Raw genomic sequence first — 24,559 nt, 5'->3', positions numbered from 1 at the left:
CTGTTGTCCCTTTCCCCCCCCTGGCTGGGGGCAGGGCCCCTCTATTGTTTACCTCGTTGATTTGCAGCAACTGGAACTCTCCCCTTCTTGGAAGAGTTCACCTTGGTAGTTGTTTCACCTTGTAATTCTTTCACTCGTGCCTGAAGTGCAGAAGTGGATGAATTACACCACTTCTTCATGTCCTCCCCATGACTACAGAGGAAAAGCAACAAGGCAAGACGTGTAGTCTCATCGTTGATTCGAGGTGACTTATCATCGTCATTTGCTTGAATACGAGGACGTCTCTTTTTAATGATTGAGATTTTCGATGATACAGGTCGAGAGGAACTCATGTTGTTTAGCTTCCTCAATAGGCGATTGTGGAAATCCTGGTTTCCATCATCTTGTACCACCGTGGATTCATCTACATCAGGCACATTAGCCAATTTGTCAATAATATCATTTTGTGTTCCCTCCACTTCGTTTAACCTTTTCACAATTTTGACAATGGCTGAAGTATACAGATTAACTTCTGTGGCGCTTATAAATAATACAAGTTCCTGAAGTCTGCCAATTAGTTCATTCACAAAGGGTTTCCTGTCCCCTTTGCCATATACTAATGCAAGTGCACTGGCATGCTTTTCTGGAGCTGCCTTTGTAAAGTCACGCCACATTTGTCGTGGAATGCGGACTGCTTCAGGATCATGTAATTGGTTTGGATCGTTACGATTGAACTGAGGGCTGTATAGCATTTCCACCAGAGCACTTTCTCTCAAAGATTGGATACCTTTCTCAATATCAGTCCATTTCTTTCTCTCAGGCTCCAAGTCCCGTTTAAAGGGGAATCTATCTCTTACTGCTATCAACATCCGCTTCCAGAGGGTGTAGGACCGATTTTGGCATGTGCCAATACCTCTGTCCACATGCGAGTCCCTGGAAATGCTACCCAGTTGGCGAGCTTCACTGCCATCAAGCCATGCACTGTTGGCACCATTGTCCCAGCAGCGAAGTAACCAAGTGACCATATTTTCTTTTGGCTGACGTGTGAAATCCTTTCTTAGATCTCGAATTTCACTCAGTTTAAAAGATCGATCAATAATGGTCGTTATACTTTGCTCACCTTTTGCTCTATCAAGCCTCCCAGGTGTTGATGGTGGCAACTGTGTTGATGAGGCTGCCCCATCTATAAGTTTGGACTCGAGAAATTCTCATAAAGAAAATCTAGCTTTTGGCTCCTCTTCAGACTCTGACCCCAACCCTTGTGTTATTTCCTCCAGGTAACCCTCCTTCTTTTTCCTCTCTCCTAACTTCCTCTGCTCCTCTAAATTCTTCTGCTCCTCTAACATCTTCTTATTCCCCTCAGACATCCTCTGCTCCTCCAACTTCATCTGCTCCTGAAACTTCTTCTGCTCCTCTAACATCTTCTTATACTGCTCTAACATCCTCTGCTCCTCTAACTTCTTCTGGTCCTCTGACTCCCCCTGCTCTCCTGAGTCCCCCTGCTCTCCTGAGTCCCCTTGCTCTCCTGAGTCCTGCTCTCCTAACTCCCTCCACTCTTCTAACTCCTTCTGCATTTTCTCTAACTGAGTTGAAACTTGTTTTGTCTTTTGCCCTTTTACAGGGGCAACCAACATTGCGTCTGGTGTCCCCGATGGTTGGTCCAATTGGACTACATGTGCCCCCGGTGGCTGGTCAGATTGAACTACATGCGCCCCCGGTGGCTAGTCAAATTGGATTACATGCGCCCCCAGTGGCTGGCCAAATTGGACTACATGTGCCCCCAATGGCTGGTCAAATTGGACTACATGTGACCCTGGTAGTTGGTTAAATACATTCAGCTCACCCCGGAGGGCACATAGCTGGTCTCGGAGAGCGTTCCGCTCGAACTGGACAGCACCGAACTCAGTCTGGAGGCTGTTGTAGTTGGACTGAAGAGTGTTGTACCCGAACTGGAGGACGTTATGCTCGGACTGGAGAGTGTCGAGTTTGGATTGGATACTCTCATTCTTGGCCCTGAGACTCTCTCTCTCAACCTCAAAATCTTCCCTCTCAGGAATGGTATTGAATAAGGCCCGATAAGCATTAGCTAGGCCCCAAGTCATTTGTGCCTCCTTAGATCTGCCTGAGCCACAACATTCCTGTCTCAGATCCGCCTGGACTTTCAAGGTCAAGCTCACAGGTGCAGAATCGCAAACCTAAGATAGCTCCTTAACGGGAAAAAAAACTTGTAGCTCTGTTAAAAGCTAAAAGAGCAACAGAAGAAAACACAGAAAAACAGCAACTCAATTTGCCCGCATTCTCCACCAAAATCTGTCACGGTTTGAACGAAAAATCCACCTGCGTCCATGACAGGGGCTGTGGGCCCCGCAGGGGCCCTAGGCTGAAAGGAAAAAGTTAATTAGGAAAACAGCGGCAACGATCTAAGGAGGCACACTTATTTACTAAATACTATATCGAAATACCGGATAACACAATATAATACAATATAATTGAAAATTGAAAATTGAGCTAACGAATCAAGCAAAATAGGAGAGAGAATGAGTCCCGTAACCGAGAGGCCTACTGTGAAATCTAGGCGATTTCTAGCTGACGGCTCCCACACACTCCCCTGAACGCCAGAACTCGAAAGACGTCAGTCTGTTCTGCGACTGAGTTAATATAGAGTCCAGGTCCCGTGACCCATCGTGTTGTTCTCTGGGAGATGTAGTCTTCTTCTGTAAGTTGCAGATTCAGTGACTCTGTGGTTCTCTGCTTCAGCAAAGAGCTATTCGCTGACTTACACACGTGTCCAAGTCAAAGATGCAGCAGAAATAAAATCTGTAGCAGAAAAGGCAGAATCTCGTGAATCTTGTGCCCATCTTACAGTTAAAGGTAATTATGCTTCTGATGACGATTTTGATTAAATTATCTTATGTTATAAACGAGCTAACATCCTTTGCTTTAATGTCAAGGAAGTTAAACACCACCAGGACCTTTCACAGAAATAAAAACTCCTACCTACCTACCTTTCTGCCCACAAAATATCCAGCTTCTCTTTTGGAATTTACTTTTGCTAAGTAAAACAGATTATTTTCTTAGGAGGTTGATTTTCTACGTTTAGACTTCAGATTTGTGTTTGAACGTTGAGGGATAAAAAACATAGCTTGACTTTCTCTTCATTTTCTCTTGCTGTTTGAAAAGAACACAGGGTTTTTGTTTTTTTTTAAATATATACAATGTTAGGGTATATATATGATGTTAAGTGTGATAAAGAAAAGGGAGACATTTGAGTTAGCACACTACTCAAGAGTTCAGTCCCCAACTTTGCCACTGTTACCATTATAAGGGCAAGAACTTCCTGGAAAATGAATTTCTCCTAAGCAGAGTCATTACATTTGAGCTACAGAGACCTTTACTAGGTGAAAACTTGTTGTTCAGAGCTAAGTTGCTGTATTTAACCAAAGTAATTATCAATGTCCGTGTTTCATTGAACCTCTTTTCCATTTCGTAATGCGAGGAGTTTGATATTGGGATGGGAAGGTCATGGTTTGATTTAGATGTTGGACTGGGAATCAGAAGATCTGGGCTCTTTTCAGATTGTCAGTCTTATTGTCTGACTTCTTAACAACATTCTTTTCTTTCTATTATTTTTTAATGATGTTTCAAGGCATTCTGAGCTGATAGGTGTAGTGTTCATGTGCAGTAATGCTGACGTAAGTGGGGTGATAATGTAAGGGTTTTTTACATTCCTTCTAAATCTCTGCTTTCTCTTGTTCCATCCTTCTTAAAGAGCAATCAGTTAATATTGTAAAGGAGCTGTTTGATGACGATGTGACTGAGCCTGAAGAAGCCAAATTTGAATGTGAGATATCTGATGTATTAGGCGGCACGAACTCACGGGATGTAACGCGATAGGCCTCCCCGTGCTCGGTAATGTATATGTATGAGGCTGAAATTGGAGCCCTGTATAAGGGTCTCACACGGTTCATTAAATGCCATTTTACAGCTCACCATATTGGTGTGATCAGCGTGTAACTTGGTCATGGGGCCGTCAGATGCACATTCTCAATGATGGACGTAGTTCTTTAGGTTACCTTACACAAGGCAACAATTGGTGCCCCGTGTGAGGCAGTCCTGAGAGTGAGTGTGCGACGGCTAACCGCGAGACGGACGCGCATCCTACGGTTAGATCCCGTGGAAGCGCCGGAGGGGCGATATATTGACTGCAGCTACTGATTATCCTGCGGTGAGACCGTGGAAGACCGTGGGACTTTGGGCCCGGGTATATATACAAAGGGTGCGAGGACGTACGGTGTCGAGCACCAGAAAAAACATGGATTCCGTCACAAAGGTACTATTACGGGTTTGTAAAACCCACTGCGGTAGGAATGCTCCTTCTAAGAAGGAGATTGTTGCCGTTATTACTTTTTTGCAGGAAGCGGAGCTTTCACCCTCCCCTTGTAATTTGCTCGATTCGGAGCAGTGGGAATCTTTCACCGCTGCCCTGCTCCTAAGAGCAACAAACGATTATAAGGCGGAGGAGTTAAAAACCTGGGTTTTGGTCCTGGGTGCGCTTAAAGCGGCTAAGGAGGAGAAAAAGATCCAGGCAGTCGCGAATGGGGTTTTTGGGGTGGGTTCCGGGACGTCTGGGGTCCCGGAGGGTGCGGAGGAACCGCTCCCTTGCGGCGACTCCGTACCCAAGATGGCGCCGACCACGCCGGCCGTTTTCACAATGGCCATGGCGGCGCCCGAAACAACTCCGGAAGGGATGGCGGAAGTTGCCTCATCTGGGGAGGCGCCGCCATATTATCCCCGCCTATACCCCTGTTTGCAGAGCTTTCGTTCACCTGAGGGGGGTGGGTCCTGTCCGAGGGAGGGAGAGTCATGGGGGGAGGCGCGCCGTGGAGGCGTTAAGCCACCCCTAGACCCGCCCCCGGAGGAGGGACCTCATCCCACGAAAGGGGAGGAACGAAAGGTACTGCCTGCCCCTACCCCTTTGGTTTCGCCTCCCGAGGAGGGGGAGGAGAAAGGGGAGGAACAAAAGGTACTGTCTGCCTTCACCCCGTCGGTTTCGTCTCCCGCGAAGGGGGAGGAGAAAGGGGAGGAACGGAAGGAATTGCCTGTCCCCACCCAGTCGGTCGTGGTTCCCCGGAGGAGGGGGGAGAAGTGGGAGGAGCGAGAGATATCGCGTAAGCCCACTGATTGGACTGACATTTGCGATACAATGCGAGAGGTGGGGCTCAAGGAGCGGGACTGGGCGGTGTTCCCAATTGTAGTCAAACAGGAGGGACCGGTTTGGGTACCTTTGGAAGCAAAAGCAGTTGCTCGGTTTATAGAGGCGATTGACAAAAAGGGATTGAGATCCCCGATGACAATGAGTGCCTTTGAGGCTCTCGTAGCCCCAGGTCCCCTACTCCCATATGATATTGAAAGCCTTATGAGAGTAGCCCTCAAACCAGTACAGTTTACTGTGTGGAAGGAGGAGTGGATAATACAACTCAAAGCTGTTTTAGCACAGGCTGCGCGCGATCCACAGCATCCAGCAAATGGGAAGGAGGGAGATCCAAAAACTGATTTAATGAGGCTTTCAGGTTCATCTGCGGATTTGGCTGGATCTGCAGAGAGGCAGCTTAGGGACCTCCACCCAGGAGAGCTGCTTGCCACCACGGGGGCGGCTACCTCTGCTTTTATACACTTTATAAGAAAAGCAGAGCCTGTAGCCCCGTGGTCAGAGATTATGCAGGGTCCCTCAGAGTCATTCTCTGAGTTTGCCAATCGATTGATACGGGCAGTAGAAGGATCGGAACTGCCTAAGGAAGCGCTGACTTCTGTTATAAAGGATTACACGACTTGGAAAGGCGGGTGGTTGAAGCTCTCACCACGGCGGGTTTTACTGTTGATGGGAACCCGCTAGCCGCAACCGCAAAGTGACTCTTCAGAAAAAGGAAAAAGAACAGATAAAGAACTGCTGCTAGTACCAACGAGAAGGACATCTGTTGTATCACTTGCTGTGTGTCTTTGTGTAATTGCATTCATTACCGGGGGAGAGGGTACTCACTTAACATCACAACCAGAAAATATTTGGGTTACATGGTCTAATCGAACTGGGCAGAAAGATTTCTGCCTTAGTCTGCAGTCAGCCACATCACCGTTTAGAACATGCCTTATAGGTGTACCCAGGTGGGACCCAAAGGAGTTCAACGGATATGTGCATAAGAACAACTGCAAGAGAGATGCAGTGGACAAAGTTTTCTTTATGAAAGCATTTGAGTCTAAATTCACTGACTGGGCCAGAATGTCTGCATGTTTTATTAGATCCTTGAACACCTCCTTGCCCTGGGATCCACCAGAGTTGCAGCTTCTTGGATCCCAATCGGTTGGTAACGTAACATGGAATAAGAACTCTCAAAAGTGGGAACGCCCGGTTAGATGTTTGTATTTTTCGGGTTTTAGGACACCGGGTCAACTGTCCAATCGCAGGGTATGGGAAGGCCTACTCGGGAATGGGGCACCATTCTCAGGAACAACTGGGTCGGAACCCTTTACTTTACTTAACCCCATTCAATTTGACACATATAGCTTGTCAGGGGCATATTGTGGTTTCTCAGCTGAAAGGGTGGAGGGATTCTCCCGTCCCTGCTCCGGGGATGGCTCCAAGAATGGATTTGCAGACCAATGCATAAAGCAGGGTGGGAGGTGGCTCTCTTACAATCAGAAGAATGTGGTACGTCATCCTAACGGGTCCACCTATAATCTCTCATGCTACTGGGGCCCTGACGATCTGGCATGTTCTGGTTGTTGTTCTCGAAAGGAACCTTTAGCTGGGGAAGGAATAAACTGCAATGGTACAGCCAAGGCCCTTCCTAAGGACATATTTTTGATATGTGGGGATAGAGCTTGGCAAGGGATACCAAAGAATCCAGTTGGGGGGCCGTGTTATTTGGGAAAGCTGACATTGTTGGCTCCCAATCACACTGCAATGATAAGTGTTATGAAAAAGATCGATCGAGCTCGACGCCAGAAAAGGTCAATAAAAACATTGGACCAGGATTGTAGTGATGAGGTTCAGCTGTGGGGTCCCACAGCTAGAATCTTTGCATCCGTCTTAGCTCCGGGAGTAGCTTCAGCCCAGGCCCTAAGAGAAATTGAGAGATTGGCATGCTGGTCCGTGAAGCAAGCTAATGTCACCACAGCAGTCCTGTCGGAACTCCTGATGGACGTTAACAACATCAGACACGCTGTTCTTCAAAATAGAGCTGCAATTGACTTTCTGCTGCTTGCTCAAGGGCACGGGTGCAAGGACTTTGAAGGGATGTGTTGTTTCAATCTGAGCGACCACAGCGATTCGATACATAGGAAGTTGGAATGGATGCAAGAACACACGAAGAAGATCGCAATAGATGATGCATTTGGAAGCTGGTTGGAGGGACTGTTTGGTAATCTGGGCCCATGGCTTAAGCAGTTTCTCAAAGTATTAATCATAGGTATTTTATTCTTTTTAGCTTTAATGATTTGCTTACATTGTTTGTTTCAGTGTGTCCAGGGTTGTTTACAGCATATGATAGAAAGAATGTTTAACGAAAAAATGGAGTACCAACGGGTATATGATAAACTTTGAGAAGAAGAAGGAACTGTATAAACCCAAGATGCCTTGGATATAATCATTAGAAAACTACTGATGTTATTAGATATTGCACTACCTACCTCTGTAGCTTGTCTACCTCACTTTTTAGATAACTTATTAAGTTTAAATTATAGAGACTAACATTTTTATATTAGGATTAAGGATTAGCGTTCGGGATGTAACGGGGCATACTTTATCGAGCATGGAGAGGGGGAAATGATGTATTAGGCGGCACGAACTCACGGGATGTAACGCGATAGGCCTCCCTGTGCTCGGTAATGTATATGTATGAGGCTGAAATTGGAGCCCTATATAAGGGTCTCACACGGTTCATTAAATGCCATTTTACAGCTCACCATATTGGTGTGATCAGCGTGTAACTTGGTCATGGGGCCGTCAGATGCACATTCTCAATGATGGACGTAGTTCTTTAGGTTACCTTACACAAGGCAACAGATATCCATTCCTTCTGTGAAACCTCCCAAGTGGTATTCCTACGTGGGGAAGTCTTACAGGCTGGCAGAAACTTGATTATGCAGCAAGAAGGCACCATCCACCAGCTGACCTTAGCGAAAACCACCACTGATATGACAAGCACCATTCAGTTCTCAATTGGCAAATCAAAATCCACAGCCAATCTGCTTGTCAGAGGTAACATATCCAGGCTTGGTTTACATCATGAAGATGAAGAATTAATTAATGTACAGTCTTCCTTCACTGGGGTCTTTGAAATATTGTGTGTGTGTCTGGAGGGTCTGCTCCATTTCCAGTTCAAAGTCGTTGGACACTAAATGAGACAGCTGCATCTCAGTAAAAGATCTGTTTGAATAGCTATGATGTGCTTACTATTCAGATCTACAGAGCTGAGGTTTTGTCCTTGGCTATACCAAAGAATTCAGATCAGGTGAAATTAATTGTATTTCTGAACTAGACAAGTTTAAGTTTGGTAGCACCTAAATTTAATGCAGTTTGTCATTGATTTCATCTGAAAGAAACTTGCAGGCTTTTTATCTGCTGTTGTCCCCAGCATAAGAGTCTCCATTCACATCCTGAAGTATTTGTTATATTTTCAACTCACTCTTATTTGAATAAAAGCCTCAACTGGGAGCAATTTAATAAGCACAGAACAAGAGCTGGACCTTGCATTTGGTAGATAATATACAGTATTACTTTATAGAAATGTAGTCAATGGCATTCCCTATAGACAATCGTTTGTTTTATCTTTAGAGTGGTTCAAAGAACCATTGTGAACATGACATTAATTGGAATGGAATACACGCAAGAGACTTTCCTCTTCTTCCAATTGTCCTCATCCTTTCTTCTCTTCCACCCCTGCTTTGCAGATTACCATATACAAATCACCAGGAAGTTGGAGGACAAGACAGCTTTGGAACGTCATTCTGTCATCCTGTCCTGTGACTTCAGGCCTTCTCCAAATGTTGTGAAATGGTTCAAAGGCCACACACTCATCAAGCCCTCTGAGAAGTACAAGATCAAGAGGGATAAGCATTCAGCAGAGCTCAAGATTCTGAAGCTGAAGCCTGATGATGCTGGTGTGTACAAGTGCAAGGCAGGAATTGCAGAGACTGAGGCCACGCTGACAGCTGAAGGTATGAGCAGGGAGGGTGGCCTCTTCCATGTCCTATTTCACCTCAGATTTCTCTTCTTGGGGTTGATTTCTGCCGTTCTCTCCTGCTAACTTTATAAATGTATAATCTTCACTGAGAAGATTACACAAAGATCATCTAGTCCAACCATTCTACCACATCCCAGTATGATTTAAAGTAACAGTGGTTCACCTTGTTTCCCCACAGCCCACAATGTAGAAGTAATGAAGCACCTGCAGGATGTAGAAATTGAAGAAGAGAGCTCTGCTGTCTTCTCCTGCGAGCTGTCCCATAATGATGAGGACGTGGAATGGTTCCTGAATGGCAACCTCCTTTACACCAACAATTACAATGACATCAAGAACGTTGGCAATTGCTGCACACTGACAATGAAGCAGGTTAAGCCTGAGGATGCTGGCACAGTGACAGTGAAGTCAGACAAGGTGTCAGAAAGTGCACCTGAAGGTGATAGGTGGGTCTGATCACACCCCTCCTGGATGTAAGAGATGCTAAGGAGCTACAGTTCATTCTATTGTGCAGCAATCCTGCTTCTAAAGCTGACCTCTCTGGGGTGACAAGTCATCAGAGGCTTTCTTCCAGTGGAAGGTTCCATTGCAGCAGATATCAAGGAAGGAGGATGGTTTTGGTGTCCTGCCAAAGCATTCCATTGCTTTTTATCATCATTTTATTTAGCACAAGGAGAGTTACAAGAACAATTTCTTTTACTGCTTCAGTAACATGCAGTGTCAATGCTGTTGTCTCCAAGGATTTATGACTGCAGGGAGAGATCATTCAGTGTGTGTTTTGCCTCTGGGATGACTAATGACCAGGCTGTGAGCAACCTGATCTAGCTGTGAATGTCCCTTTTTATTGCAGGGGAGCTGGGCTAGATGGCCTTTAAGGGTCTCTTCCAATTCTAAGCGTACTGTGATTCTAATCTGCTCTCCCCAGCAATTAAGCTCTTTTACTCTATGCGCTCAGAGTTTGAAGGATTTCCTCTTTCTCCTTTCTTTTGCATTTGGTGGAAGTTTTTTCCCCAGTATAAACATCTGATGTGTGAAATAGAAGATAGATAAAAGGAGTCAATAAAACAGGAAAATCAAAAGTGTTCAGCAGCTTATCCTCTTAATCCTGTGGCCTGTATGAGCTCTGCTCCATGTGAGGGCTATTCCAGCTCTCCAGCTTCAGAAGAGCTGCATCCCAATTACTTCATATGATATCAGTCCCACCCACCAGCAATGCAGGCTGTCCCTCCTGTTCCCTGTATTCTCCTACTGATTAGTTCAGAATTCCATAAAGTGCATTCAGTCAACACACATGAAACCGCTTTAGGTTCTATATTGGTGTCGTCAGTGCTGGTAAAGATTTATTTATCCCTCTTTAAAAATCTGAAAGCAACTGGAAATGTCTCAACTTCTGTATCACATTGTTCTGTTTTGCCCTTTTAATTGCAGAGAAGCCTGCTGTCTTCATGAAGTCCTTGGATGATGTTTTTGTTGAGGAGCGGGGTGTGATTAAATTGGAATGCGAAGTCTCTAAAGATAAGGTCAAACCAGTGTGGAAGAAGGACGGTGTTCTGCTCACTTCTGGCAACAAGTATGAGCTGGTACAGTCTGGGAAGACCCTATGTCTCCTTATCCATGACCTCGAGAAGTCAGATGCAGGTTTCTATACCTGTGATATTGGCACTGATGTTGCCAAATCAAAGGTCGGCATTCAGGGTAAGTACTGTGGAAAGTAAAGGAGTGCTGAAAGCACATTCAGTGTGGTCACTATGTCTTACACCTATTCCCCCACGAGCCTTAATAGTTTCTACAATAGAAGTGTATTACTGCAATTTAGCACAGTGATGTCTGGAAAATTCCCATTGCTTTTGATGTAAATGTATCTCATTTTGCCATGAAAATCACCAAACACATCAAGAATGTCCTGGAAATATTTCCTTTCTAAACATCCCTAAAATGGAGAAATGGTTTGAACACCAGTAGGGGTAGGATGGTAACAAATTAGCTAATAGAAACATTTAATTTCTTGTCATAGGCAAAACCCTTTTTCTCACGCAGCATCCTAGAGTTGTCCTCTCTGTTAGGTTGTTCCCTCTGTAGCTCATTGAATCTTCATTCTGCTCCATGGACTGAGCTGCTCGCCTTGTAGTTCTTCCAGAGCAAAGACAAGAGATTCACGTCTCTTTCTTTTTATAGCTTTCTGGTAATTCTGAGTGGAGAATGTCTTAGAGAATACATCAGTAAGGAATGCAGCCATGTTCTGCAAATCCTGAGTTCAAACACCAGTACTGCTACTCATGTCAGTCACAAATGCCTTTTCTCCATATAAACCTCATACTAACCTATCTCTTACCTTCCAGAGCTGAATAGTGGCATTACCAAATGGCTGAAAAACACTGAAATCCAGGAGGGAGAAGATTGTACTTTTGAATGCATTCCGTCCCATGAAAGCATTGATGAGTTCAACTGGACACTGACTGGAAGCAGAGTGGAAAGTGGTGGGCGATTTAAAGCTTCTAACGTGGGTCGGAAATATACTCTCATTATCAAAAGTGTGACTCCTACTGACGCTGGGGAAGTCGTTTTTTACTGTCCGTGGTCTAACCTCCAAAGCCTCTCTGTCTGTGAAAGGTAATGAGATGGGAGAGATTCTGGGGTCTGATTCCTTCAACTGTCTTCTGATAAGATTGTCGTGAGAGCTAACTCATAATATGGTTAAAGTGAATAGCAACCTTCTACTTGAACCTCGAAGCACTGAGAATTTCTCTTAAAAATAAGTAAAAACATAAGACAACATAAGAAACAGAAGGACGAAACATTTTACACAAATGTGAGAACTACCCAAAGCACTGGGGTAGTGCTGGAAATGGGCATCTCACTACAGCTTGTTCCATTAACAGTAAATCAGGAATGATCTGTTGAGGGAACTGTGGGAGCAAATATCCTCTAAGTATAAGCTGAAGGGATGGCCTTCACATCATCTAGCTGTACAACAAATTCCTATCTAGAACATGTCCATCTGAGAGCATCATCCGAGGCTCCCAGTGTGATGAGTGGAGAGAAGAAAGAGGCAGTTTTCAGACATGGTTCATCATCCTCAATTGGGTAGATTTAAGAGAGAATAAATGCTGCCTGGAATTCTATTGTCTGTACTTTGCAGATTACTGCTGGCTGTAGGATGGCGTCTGTTGCAAGTGCCTCTCTAACTTATCTCCAGCATGTAGATGCATGTATTTTGAGAGAGGCATCCTACCCTAAGTGTATGTTACTCAAAAAGCAATGTTTTCTTCCAGGAAAACCTACTGAGGTTTCAAAACAGCTGGAGGATAAGACAGCAGCAGCAGGGCAGGACATCAGCCTGAGCTGTGCGCTGTCAAAACCGGATTTGAACATCAGGTGGTACAAGGATGGCAAAGCAATCAGAAAAAGCCAGAAGTACGACTTGCAGCAGGAGGGAACTGGGGCCATTCTAATCACACACACAGAATCACACAGAATTACCCGGGTTGAAAGGGACCTCAAGGATCATGTAGTTCCAACCCCCCTGCCTAGCAGGGCCACCAAACATACACATTTACTAGATCAGGTTGCCCAGGGCCCCGTCCAACCTGGTCTGGAACACCTCCAAGGACGGGGCATCCACAACCTCACTGGGCAGCCTGTTCCAGGACCTAACCACCCTTCTAGTAAAGAACTTTCCCCTAACATCCAACCTAAATCTTCCCTCCTTCAACTTAAAACCATTTCCCCTAGTCCTGCTATTATCAGCCCTTTCGAAGAGTTTACTCCCTTCCTGGGAGTAAGTTCCCTTCAGGTACTGAAAGGCTGCAATGAGGTCACCCCGCAACCTTCTCTTCTCCAGGCTGAACAAACCCAACTCCCTCAGCCTGTCCTCATAGGGGAGGTGCTCCAGCCCCCTGATCATCTTTGTGGCCCTCCTCTGGACCCTTTCCAAAATCTCCATATCTTTTTTGTACTGAGGGCTCCACACCTGGACACAGTACTCCAGATGGGGCCTCACAAGAGCAGAGTAGAGAGGGACGATCACCTCCCTATCCCTGCTGACCACCCCTCTCCTGATGGAGCCCAGGATCCCATTTGCTTTCCGGGCTGCCAGAGCGCACTGCTGGCTCATGTTAAGTTTCTCATCTATCAGGACCCCTAGGTCTTTTTCAGCCGAGCTGCTCTCAAGGACAACTCCTCCCAGCCTGTACAGGTGCCTGGGGTTCTTCCGGCCCAAGTGCAAAACCTTGCACTTTGCCGTGTTGAACCTCATTAGGTTCACCCGAACCCAGCTTTCCAGCCTGTCAAGGTCCCTCTGAATGGCATCTGTTCCCTCCACCGTATCGACTGCACCACTCAGCTTGGTGTCATCAGCAAACTTGCTGAGGGTGCACTCCATTCCCTCATCGATGTCATTAATAAAGATGTTAAAGAGCACCGGTCCCAAGACAGACCCTTGAGGGACGCCGCTCGTTACCGGCCTCCACCTGGACATAGAGCCATTGACCACCACCCTCTGTCTGCGACCTTTCAACCAATTGCTTATCCATCTAGTTGTCCACCCATCAAATCCACCTCCCTCCAATTTGGAGATGAGGATGTGATGGGGGACCATGTCAAAGGCCTTGCTCAGGTCCAGGTAAATGACATCGGTCGCCTTCCCTTCATCCACCAACGCCGTCACTCCATCATAGAAGGCCACAAGATTAGTTAAGCATGACCTTCCCCTGGTGAAGCCATGCTGGCTGTCTCGGATCACATGCTCGTTCTTTATGTGATCAAGCATGTTTTCCAGGAGGATCTGTTCCATAATCTTCCCAGGCACAGAGGTGAGACTCACCGGCCTGTAGTTACCCGGGTCGTCCCTGCTCCCCTTCTTGTAAATGGGAGTGACGTGACCCTTCCTCCAATCATCCGGGACCTCACCTGACAGCCACGACTTCTCAAATATGATGGAGAGCGGCTCAGCAACCACCTCAGCCAGCTCCTTCAGGACCCTGGGATGCACGCCATCTGGCCCCATAGACTTATACTCATTCAGTCTAAGGAGGCACTCTCGGACTTGCTCTACCCTTACAGTGGGGAGGGATTTACCTCCTTGGTCCCCACATGGAGGTATGGGGGTGCAAGACTTAGGGACGTGAAAAAGACTAGAATCCTGGCCACCAGTGAAGACCGAGGTGAAGAACTCATTCAGCACCTCAGCTTTCTCTTCATCTGTTGAAGCCATTTCTCCTTTTAAATTTACCAGAGTAGGTACGCCCATTTTGGCCTGTCTCTTCTGGCCAATGTACCTGTAGAAGGTTTTCTTATTGTTTTTCACTAATCATCCATGACTCTACTGCCAAGGACAGTGGGGAGTACCCCTGTGAGACAGAGTACTCCATAACAAAAGCCAGGGTCACTGTGCAAGGTGAGTTGAAAAGCACACTGGAGATGGCATGTAGAGAAGTCGAGGTAAATATCTGCAGCCTGTGGGTGATGTTTTTCTCTTCTGTTTCCTTGAGCAGGATCAATTCTTAGTTTTCAGAAAATATGATGGATTAAAATCTTTTCCTTAAAATAATCTGGAAACTGAATGATTCTCCAGTGTGATGTGGATCTGGGCAGCCTGGTCTGGTGGTTGGTGACCCCTTGGAGGGGGTTTGAAACTAGATGATCTTTGAGGTCCTTTTCTACTCAGGCCACTCTATGATTCTGTGATCATTCTATGATTCTATGATCTTGGGTGTTAGTGAGCCAAGAAAAGATGGCAATCTGAATTAGTCTATATTGAATATGTGTAATCAAAACTATATGCAGTTTATCAGATGAGATCCTACCAGCGCATGTATAACATGAACTTTCCAGATATCTACTGGAATTATCAAACCTATGTAAATGGGTGGACTCTGTGGTCTTCTTAGACTCTTTGCATCTCTATGTGATATTCTGAAATGAGGGCAAAGGAGATTCAGGACACCTCTGTATGCTTGGGACTTGTTGGGGTAACAAATCCCTTTGTCCTACACCCTCATCCTTTTTTTTTTCCTTCCAGAAAATCCTAATTACTTTATCAAGGAGCTTTCAGATGTGAAAACTGAAGAAAGTGGAAGTGCATTTTTTACATGTCAGAGCGAGAAAGCTGCATCCTTCGTCATATGGAGGAAAGGCATTGCTGTGCTCAGGCCTGGCAGGAAATACAAGAGGGCACAGAAAGGACGAGACCTGCAGCTGTGCATAAAAAATCTGGAGAAAAGTGACAGTGACGTGTACACCTGTGACATTGGTGATGCCCAGTCCAGAGCCAAGCTGGTTGTACAAGGTATGTGTGAGAGCCATATGACTGCGCATCCTGTTTCTCCACTACCAAGACATTATCCTGGTAGAATTTGTACATTTATGGCAGGTCTTTGGGGCTGCAGCTGTCTGGCCTGAATAGCGGTTCACAAGCCATGCACAGAGCAAGCTGCACGGAAAGGGAAAGAACTACCGACTAGAGCAGTGCCATTGAGAACTTTATGTATCATTTAAAAACCAAAAATGCTGATGTACGGTGAGGCTGGTGACCCAGAAATCAGTGTGAACTTTCTATCTCTGACCTTTCTGAGTTACAAATAGTCCTCCAGAGTTCTAGGCAAAAATTCCCTGATGCTGCATTCTGGGTAGTTGTCACGGTTTAAACAAAAATCTACCTGTGTCCATGACAGTGGGGCCACAGGCAAGCGAGGTGCTAGAAGGAGCTGAACCTCTGTCCCAACTACTTCAGAAGCAGCCCGAACCCCCTCGTACATGGCTAAGATCTCCTTCTCACTTGGAGCGTAGCACTCCTCAGACCCTTTATATGCTCGACTCCAAAGTCCCAGGGGTTGGCCTTGGGTTTCTCCTAAAGCTCTTTGCCACAAACTCCAAGTGGGACCTTTCTCTCCAGCAGCAGTGTAGAGGATGTTCTTTACATCCTGTCCCGTCCGTACTGGCCCCAAGGCCACGGCACGGGCTATCTCTTGTTTTCTCTGCTCAAAAGCCTGCTGCTGCTCAGGACCCCATGAGAAATTATTCTTCTTCCGTGTTACCTGATAGAGGGGGCTAACTGTGTGGCTGTAGTTTGGGACATGCATTCTCCAAAAGCCCACTACTCCCAGAAAAGATTGGGTCTCTGTCTTGGTGGGAGGAGACATAGCAGTGATTTTTTCAATCACATCTGCTGGGATGTGTCGATGCCCATCTTGCCATTTTACACCTAAGAACTGGATTTCCTGCGCAGACCCCTTCACCTTGCTGCGCTTAATGGCAAAACCAGCTTGCAAAAGAATTAGGACTATCTGTTTTCTTTTCTTGAAAATCTCTGCTGCTGTATGGCCCCACACGACAATATCATCAATATACTGCAAGTGTTCGGGAGCAGTAAAATTATTCATGCTTTATATGATGTTATGATGTGGAATACTGATAGCAAAATTACAAAATTATTAAACCATGACAACCTGGTATTTTTCTTTTTTTTTTCTTCAATATTTTCCTTTTTTTTTTCTTAAATATTTTCCTTTTTACTATTTAAATGTTATGGGCACATCTTATAGAAACACAAGGCTGTTTACAAAGAAGTGCATGATGTGTTGCTGTATGATGAGCAAGATACATCTATTCTTCATCTAGCAGGAATAGCTGCTGAGCCTTAAGAACAGTTTCAGAAAGCTTTGGGAATTTGGGCGTTTTCCTTGTTTCTGCAACACAAAATGAAAATTTACGCTGTATACAAAGAAAAGGGGAGTCCGAACTTGTACGTTAAATTTGAAGGAGATCAATCTGGGGTAATATTTAAAAAAAAAAAAAAAAAAAAAAAGGGAATGTGGTCATCAAATACTATAAAATATATTAGCTGTTACTAGAATGCCACTTATCTTCCCCCCATATGAATCACTGTCATGTTGTATGTGAATTTGTGAGGTGGGTTTTGAAGCTGAAATTAAAAACTGCTTGTATGGCTGTCTTCATAGTGGCTATCCAGACTATCTGCAGAAATAACAGCTATTATGTAGTCAGCTATTCACCAGTTTTAACTGATTATAAATTACGTTTCAGGGTGGAGAACATAGCATAGTGCCTGACACCTGTGTTGATCCTGAGGGCATTCTTGATTCTGTGCATTATGATGTCATGGATATTAAAGAGCAAGCTGAGGCAGCACATAGTTCCATTGTATCCCTGGGGGACCCGAAGGAAGATATTGGCTGGTTTGAAAAGCAGCTGGAGAAAACTAACTTTGAACTGATGGAGACCAAAGAAGAGCTAACAGAGAAAAACACCAAACTACTTAAAACTGAAGAAGAGCTGATGCAGAAGAACAAAGGTGAGTTATGCGATGTGAAAGGTAGAAGACAGAAATAGTTCATTAATATAAAAGAGAAATAACCAGTTTGAGTAGGAATTAGAGGAGATGCTCTACCTTTGGAACCATAGCCTGTAGATAAGTGATAGTTTGTTCCTTGTGTATATTCAGGTTCAGCAATTCCACGGTTTTTGGTTATTTCTTTTCTTTTTTCCCCCCTCTCCTTTAAACTGCAACTAGCAGCTTTACGCTTTCGTAAGTATGGGGTTAAATGTCTATATCTTGATTTTTACTTTTATATTGTAATCTCTACTCTTCTTTATGTCTTGTTGATGCAATGTTTTCGTTCCAAGAAATATAGAAAACTTTTGAATCACTCCCAATAAGTGAAGACCACATGCAAATTAATTAATCTGTTCAAAAGCTACCTAAACGTTAGAATATCTGGAAAAATTGATTACTTAATAAACTATCTATTGGCTACTTATGTAATACAACCTTTTCTGTGTGTTACAGACTTTGAAATGCAGATGATTAAATTGGATGAGTCTGTTGAGCAACTTAAAGAAGCAACTGAGGTAACTTTATCAAGAAGATGTTGTGTAAAATTGTTTTAATACCAAGTTGTGGTAGCTTAAAATGCTATGAATGCTCAGGATATCTCCACGTTCTATGTAGTCCATAAAACTTTATCCTGACTAATGTACTGCGAGCTACTGAATATGTGAAGACTAGCTTGATTAAGTATGTGTGCATACCACTTCTGGTGGGTTTTGTTCATTTTTTGATGTTTGGTAGCCTGAAGTATCTCTGAAAACATTTATAGTTAATTCTGTCACTCAGATCTCTAACCTTGTAAGCTTAGCAACTTGACCCTTCTTAGTCTTTGACTGTCTGCATCACTGCAACTTAGTATTTCCATGGTGTTAAAGCTGACTGTGATGAGTAGTCATGTCCTCACCTATTACTTCTTCCAAGAACAAGGCTCCAACTCTATCTGTGAGATTGTGTGGCCTGAACACTTCTGAGGCTTTTCTTTTCATAAGCTACTAAAGATGAATAATCAGTCCTTGGCAGTGCCAGCATGGCTTAACAATCGTCATCTTGTAAGTAAGGAAGCTTCACTTGTGGTCAAGGACACAATCTAAAATATGCGTGACAGAGCTGACTAAGCTTTAAGGTTGGATTATATCTGTCACGATGAAAGTGATTTTAGCAGCTTAGCTGAAGTGTGATGTGATGAACTTGTATGAGAGCTGACCATTTGCTCTTTGACCATGTTTGTAATTTTGTTGACTTCTTGGAAACAGGAAATTCTTTGATAAACCGGTAAACTCTTGATTGTGTGCAAGTCTTTTACTCTGTAACCTGCTAGGCTCTTGCTTTCCCTTGTATACTCTACCGAGTATTGCACTTGTCATTATCTGAAGGTGTACTTGTTCTGTCTGCTATTGAGATTTGTAACTGATGTCTATAGAGTCACCGGGTAAATATTTTAGCTGTATGGTTTTGTGTAAATATTTGCCTACAGAAGATTACTGAGACTTAAGTGCTCCTTTTGTTAAGCTTCAATGTAACTGATCTTATATCAATACAGGAAAAGACTACCTACCATTTAACTACCATTAAAGCAGAACCGGCAGAAGAGAACACTAATAAAGGAACTGAAAGCAGCCAATTTTCAGTGCTTTCAGTTAAAGCACTGAAACAAGAGAAAACTGAGTTGGAAGTGGGAAGAAAGCACAGTACTGATGAAGATAAGCCTACCGTAGAAGAGCCACCTCCAAAGAAAGGTACAGTTTCTTCCATCGTTGAACAGGGTGTCTTCCAAAACAATAAATTGCTTCCTATTCCGGATAGGAAGCAAAAGGCTGTGAAGCGCGTACCTTATGGTATAAGGAGAAAAGCCACTGTGTTAAACTGTAAATAGAAGTAACTGTTATGTAAATATCCCTTTTTCAGAAGGTCCTATGCTGTTCGTTTTTGAATGCTTAAGAATAAAAGTTTTTTGCACTATTTTTTTCCTTTTTGCTGCTTTTTCCTCATCTGTTGATGCACTTGCAGATTTGGTAATGGTTTTATAGCAGCTTCTTTAGGATTGTTTCAACTGCTGTTGCTGATCTTCTGAGTAGCATCAGCTGTTCAAGTGCTTTTTTTTGTTTGTTTGTTTTGTTTTTCCTGAAGCAACTATCAAAATTGTTGACGACCTGCTAATTGCTCGCTCATGGGCAATATTTGAGCAAAATGGTTTGGATAAGCTCTGATGCGTTTAACTTCACTTCTGGGCACAGCTGAGCATCAGTGTTCCTAGAATTACGGAAGGCATATACAGTGTAGAAGGGAAAATCTAAAACTTAGCTGTAGTCCCTTCCTTTCTTGTATTCCTCTTGCAAAATATGTGCAAGGGAGAAAGTCAAGGCCTTCTTTGGATGAGATGCTGTTCTTGGATGATTTGTTCCTGCTGCCTTTATTTGGCATAAATATTGAATCCTAATGTGACCACTGAATGGCATCACATATAAGCATCTTACCAGAGACTGAGGGAGGGATGTGGACTCCTCCATACTCCAAATAGTAGTGGGTTTGTTCTAATCATATGACCAAAGCTCTCATTTAAAAATTAATGACAGCAATGCTCCACATAGGAATTAAAATGGGTAGCTGATAGTCACAATGTCAGCATGAAGTTTTCTGTTTAGAAGTACTGAGTATTCAATCATGTTAAAATTTTCTTCTATTTGTGAGTATTAATAGCGTCCAATTTCAAAAACCGCTTAATATATATTCTTTAGCTACGTTAAATATACACAGTAGAACAATGAGCACAGGTATGTTGTGCTGGTTCTTTTGTAGAATTAGTTACATAAGTAGCACGAGCAAAAGTGTTTTAGGAGATGCTAGGTTATCTCAGCTTCAAGTTCAGGGTATTTACACCATTCTCTGAGCTTTTAGGTCTTGTTTCCTATGCTCTGTAATAATGCTTTTTCCCTACTTCCTGTGTAAGGAGCTTCTAGACTGAACATTACACATCTTCTCCCTAGTCTTATTTATCTTGCTTTAGTGCTTGCTTGTTGTTTTCAGCATAAAGTGTTTAGATTACTTATAAATCATATTCCCCTCACTAGTGTTGCTGGGAGCAGCAGTCAAAACCAAAACCTGGTTTGGGGTGGAATATGCCACTGCTGTTTCTTCAGTATGACTTTTAAATCAGTTGAGGACTGTATATAAAACTCCTTAGATGAGTTAAGAGGCTGTTTCCATGTAGTACATGTGAATCTGTATGTAATGCAGGCTGCACGTGGGTGCTATAAAATTCTGCATTTCTGTAGTTGTAGTAATAAAAGGACTGTACAAGAATCACCATGGAATATATTGTTGTGGTGACCCAATCCCTAGTAAGTCTTGACTTATATTTATTTTTTTTAATACTTAAAGTATGCATATTATGGAATGGACATAACTGGATTCTAAAGCAATGATGAAATACAGCAGAAGTTGCTTTTGATAGAAAGAAAATGCTTGTGATTTTAGCTAATTGCTCACCAGTTAAAGAAAAAAACAGCCCCAAGCTAATGGAATATTTATGGAAACTTGAATCTGCAAATTTGTACAACTTTATGAGTGAACTTTATATGCAAAAGAGTAAGTGTGGACAGAAGTAGGAATCCTCATATTTTGTTTAGAGATCAACTGAATAAGAGAGACAGATATCAACACTTAAGTGATCAACTTGTCCAGGGTTTTATCTTTCTTTTGAAAGTAAGAGGACTGTGAGTTGGAATGAAATTTCTTAGAAAACTGTTTATCTACCATTTAGATGTAGATGGAGTGATTCCTGGCTGCCTTATAGGGATTGCTGAAGCACGGAAGATAGAAAGAATATAGCTGTGAATTATCTATCTCGTTCCCATGTTTCTTAAATCTAATTAGATTTTCTACAGGTGTGGAGTGGAAGGTTTGAGTAGTGCCATGGTAGAAGTGTTCTTCCAGACTGAAAACCTTTTGCTGTTAATTCTGTATAGAAATCTGAGGCACCTGAATACGTGTCCAGAGGACTTTAATTCCTTCACTAGTATCAAATACTATGTGATGTGAGGGCATGGCTTGCATATTACGACAGTTTTTCACTTAGAAGTTGCTACTTGGTGTTGTGAACTGCTATGTAATAATGATTTTAATCAATCTGAGCTACATTCCTTTTCCCTTTTTTTTGTTTGTTTGTTTGTTTTACAGTAGTTGTAAATGAGAGAAAGAAAAAGAACACTGTAGAGCAAAAGACAATTGAACACATGAAACAAAAGTGCTCTGCGTACCGAAAGGAAGTACTAGCACTGAGGGAAAGAACTGAAATCTTGGAACGTCATTTAGCTGTGCTTGAAGAACAATGCAGAAGAGAAAAAAATAAAAAAGAAGATTTCAGTAAGCAGGTAACAAGCCTGCGTATTGAGCTTTCTTTTTCTGAAGAAACAGCTGATGTCCTCCGTGAACAAATTCTGCAGGGTCAAGCTGACTATCGGGAAATTGCTTCTGAACTGGATGAACAGAAATCTATAAATATGACACTAGAAGACAAAAATGCCCAACTAACTAACAACATAGAAGTTGCCAAAGAATATATAATTGATAAAGTGTCACAAGTAAAAGAAATGCGGACCAAATTAGATGAATTATACAAATGTCACTTAGAGTTTCGTGCCATCGGTACTTACTTTGTCAGTGTAAAGGATTCCTCAGACTCTGAAAAAGATGAGACAGGGACATCTCAAATTAGTTCTGCATGCACTCAGTCACAGACTTCTTCCATCTCAGATCTTGTGCAGGACCTCTCCTTTTACTGTAGTCTTGAAAGGATTTGGGAAGTATGCAGAAGTATTGTTGATGTTTACTCACAAAAAAGTCAGCACATCAAAGCACTGCTTCAAGACAATGAAAACCTAAAGGCGGGACTGAATAATGCTGAATATCATAATCGTCAACTTGTAATGAAGCTATGTGAGATTACAACTCACACTAGTCAGGAAGATGATCTTGTGAATCAGTTACATGAGCAAATAGAAAAGAAAACTCAGGAGTTTGAAGAAAAGACTGCAGAAGATCAGAGAGTGATTGCACAATTTCAGGAGGAAGTTGCCAACTGTGAGGTAAAAATAAGAGAGCTTGAATATCTCCTGGAGGCTTCCAAGACAATGGAAGACAATGTGTCAAAACTCAATGAATTACTTAAAGAAAAAGAATCTATTATTGTTAATCTGGAGACAGTTACAGCAACTCTGCAGGAGAAGTCTGCTAATTCAGACAAAAAGGTTGAAGAGTTAAGTAGCAAAGAAGCAAATCTGATTCAAGAAGTTATGCAGCTGAAAAACAGCTTGGAGCAGATGAAACATTCTCTTCAGGAAAAGGAAAAGAGTGAAATGGAGAAAGTGCAACGTATAGAATCGTAAGTAACCACTGAGTTAACTTAGAGCCCTTTGAGAATGAACTAGAGTTAAAAATAGTTAATGGGAACATCCCTTCCACTTAATGCATCTGCATGCTTATCAATGGCCAAACTACTACTTTAGGATGCTTTGGTATGCTACTTGAGTTCCAAGGGAAAACAGGAGTGTGCAAGGAAATGAAGAATAATATGGGGATTTCTGGTGGTTTTGTTGTACATCCCTCAGAATAGCATCTGAATAATTTATTGCTTCAGCATCTGATTATGAGAAGCAAGCTGAAATTCAAAAGTAATTGTTTAAATCTTGTCACTGGTCTAGATAGATTTAAGAGTCTATTGACAAATAGAAACCAACAGGCAGGGCATGGATTAAGCTGTAATTGCTGTTTCCATGAGATGTGTAACAGTAATGTTCTTTGTCTCTTTATTTTTAACATAAGGCTAGAAAATATTCTTTCTGAGAGTTCTGCCCTTGTACTGAATTTGAAAAAAGATTTGCAGAGGAAAGAAGAAGAGTATGCAGATCTAAAAGACAAACATTGTGATGCCGAGAAACAAATTCAGCAACTACAAAGCGAGGTTTGTAGTCAACTGAGCTATTTTTTTCTGTAAGATTATGCTTGGCTTTCTGCTGTTAAAACTTCTCAAACTTTAACTATGAAGCTGGAAATTTCACACTAGTGTGGCTAGCAGCAAATCTTAGGTAAAGTTGCCATTGAAGCTCTAGAGGGGACCAGAAGTTAAAACATGGTTTCACATAGATAATGAACAGAGGAAAGTAAAGTTGGTTAGTAGTCTGGAATAAGGTTTGTGAAGAGAATAGCTAATCTGCCTCTGGAGGGGACTTGTTATTATCTCTACGTTACTGGTGACTTGCCATTGGTATCCGTGGTAACTCCAAAGCCTAAAACCTAAGTCTTGTGAAAAAACGCTGATAACTGGGAAGAAGAATGCTATTTACTTGAAGAGAAATAGACTAATTTCCAGAGGCTCTTTAATATAAGCATGTATATTTTTTTTCTTCAATTTCAGTTTCAGTGATGCTAATAGTTAAAATTTAATTATTAAACAAGAAGATATATTAAAACCCATTTTGCAGGATCTTAGTCTGAAAGTTTATTGGGTGTGCTTGGGGTGGAAAATTGAAGCTTAAAAATGAATTCATGTCTTCCTTGGTAACCTTGCACTTGCTGTCGTTTTCCTACTCAGCACTTGTTTGTGAATTCCTCTTTATTTAACAAAGAAGTATCTGGCCAGGTTGGATTACAGAAGTCTTTTAATGAACCGTGAGCTGTGCTTACATTACAGGTGTCCACGATGCGTTCTGTGGAGGAATCCCTCAGGAACAAGACGTATGAACTTGAAAGGGTTATTAACCAGTTTAAGGATGAGCTGGATTATAAAGACTTCTATATCCAACAACTTAAGCAGGTATTTTACTTGCTCTTAATTTTTATTAAATGAATGATGCAGGTTTTCCAAGCAACAGGAAAAAGGTCAAAAAAAAAAGAAAAAATTGGAGCAAAATGAAAGTGGCCAACTGAAATTAGTGGTAGACCATGAAAGATATTCAAATAATTAGTCACTACAGAGCACTGGCAGATCGCTTTAAATACA

The 24,559-nt window shown here is 42.8% G+C and overlaps 3 protein-coding genes across 3 annotated transcripts in view; all 3 read left to right on the top strand.

Moving 5' to 3' along the window:
* LOC146759719 (kinesin-like protein KIF20B) overlaps positions 1–24,559 on the top strand; it is a 123,821-nt gene that overhangs the window by 95,745 nt on the left and 3,517 nt on the right. The gene's annotated exons all lie outside the window — the stretch shown is intronic.
* On the top strand, positions 10,569–21,566 carry LOC146759721 (obscurin-like). Its single transcript, XM_085509325.1, has 4 exons — positions 10,569–10,910; positions 11,555–11,692; positions 12,488–12,723; positions 21,528–21,566. Exons 1-4 carry the CDS (start codon positions 10,661–10,663, stop codon positions 21,564–21,566), a joined length of 663 nt encoding a protein of 220 aa, XP_085365451.1. The 5' UTR covers positions 10,569–10,660.
* Positions 21,728–23,554, top strand: LOC146759720 (kinesin-like protein KIF20B). Its single transcript, XM_085509324.1, has 2 exons — positions 21,728–22,942; positions 23,383–23,554. The coding sequence occupies exons 1-2, from the start codon at positions 21,795–21,797 to the stop codon at positions 23,552–23,554; spliced, it is 1,320 nt and encodes a 439-aa protein (XP_085365450.1). The 5' UTR covers positions 21,728–21,794.

Source organism: Coturnix japonica, chromosome 9 (assembly GCF_054131305.1).
Source record: "Coturnix japonica strain WE chromosome 9, WE-NBRP24, whole genome shotgun sequence".
NCBI classification, from domain to species: domain Eukaryota; kingdom Metazoa; phylum Chordata; class Aves; order Galliformes; family Phasianidae; genus Coturnix; species Coturnix japonica.
This window is presented reverse-complemented; position numbering and strand designations above follow the sequence as displayed.

Excerpts from the sequence above, each read along its gene's own strand:
- LOC146759721 (XM_085509325.1), top strand. The coding sequence starts at position 10,661 with ATGAAGTCCTTGGATGATGTTTTTGTTGAGGAGCGGGGTGTGATTAAA. Across the intron at positions 11,693-12,487 it reads TGGAAGCAGAGTGGAAAGTG|GAAAACCTACTGAGGTTTCA; the intron begins GTGGGCGATTTA and ends GTTTTCTTCCAG. Across the intron at positions 12,724-21,527 it reads AAAGGGACCTCAAGGATCAT|AAATCTGAGGCACCTGAATA; the intron begins GTAGTTCCAACC and ends AATTCTGTATAG.
- LOC146759720 (XM_085509324.1), top strand. The coding sequence starts at position 21,795 with ATGAAACAAAAGTGCTCTGCGTACCGAAAGGAAGTACTAGCACTGAGG. Across the intron at positions 22,943-23,382 it reads AAAGTGCAACGTATAGAATC|GCTAGAAAATATTCTTTCTG; the intron begins GTAAGTAACCAC and ends TTTTAACATAAG.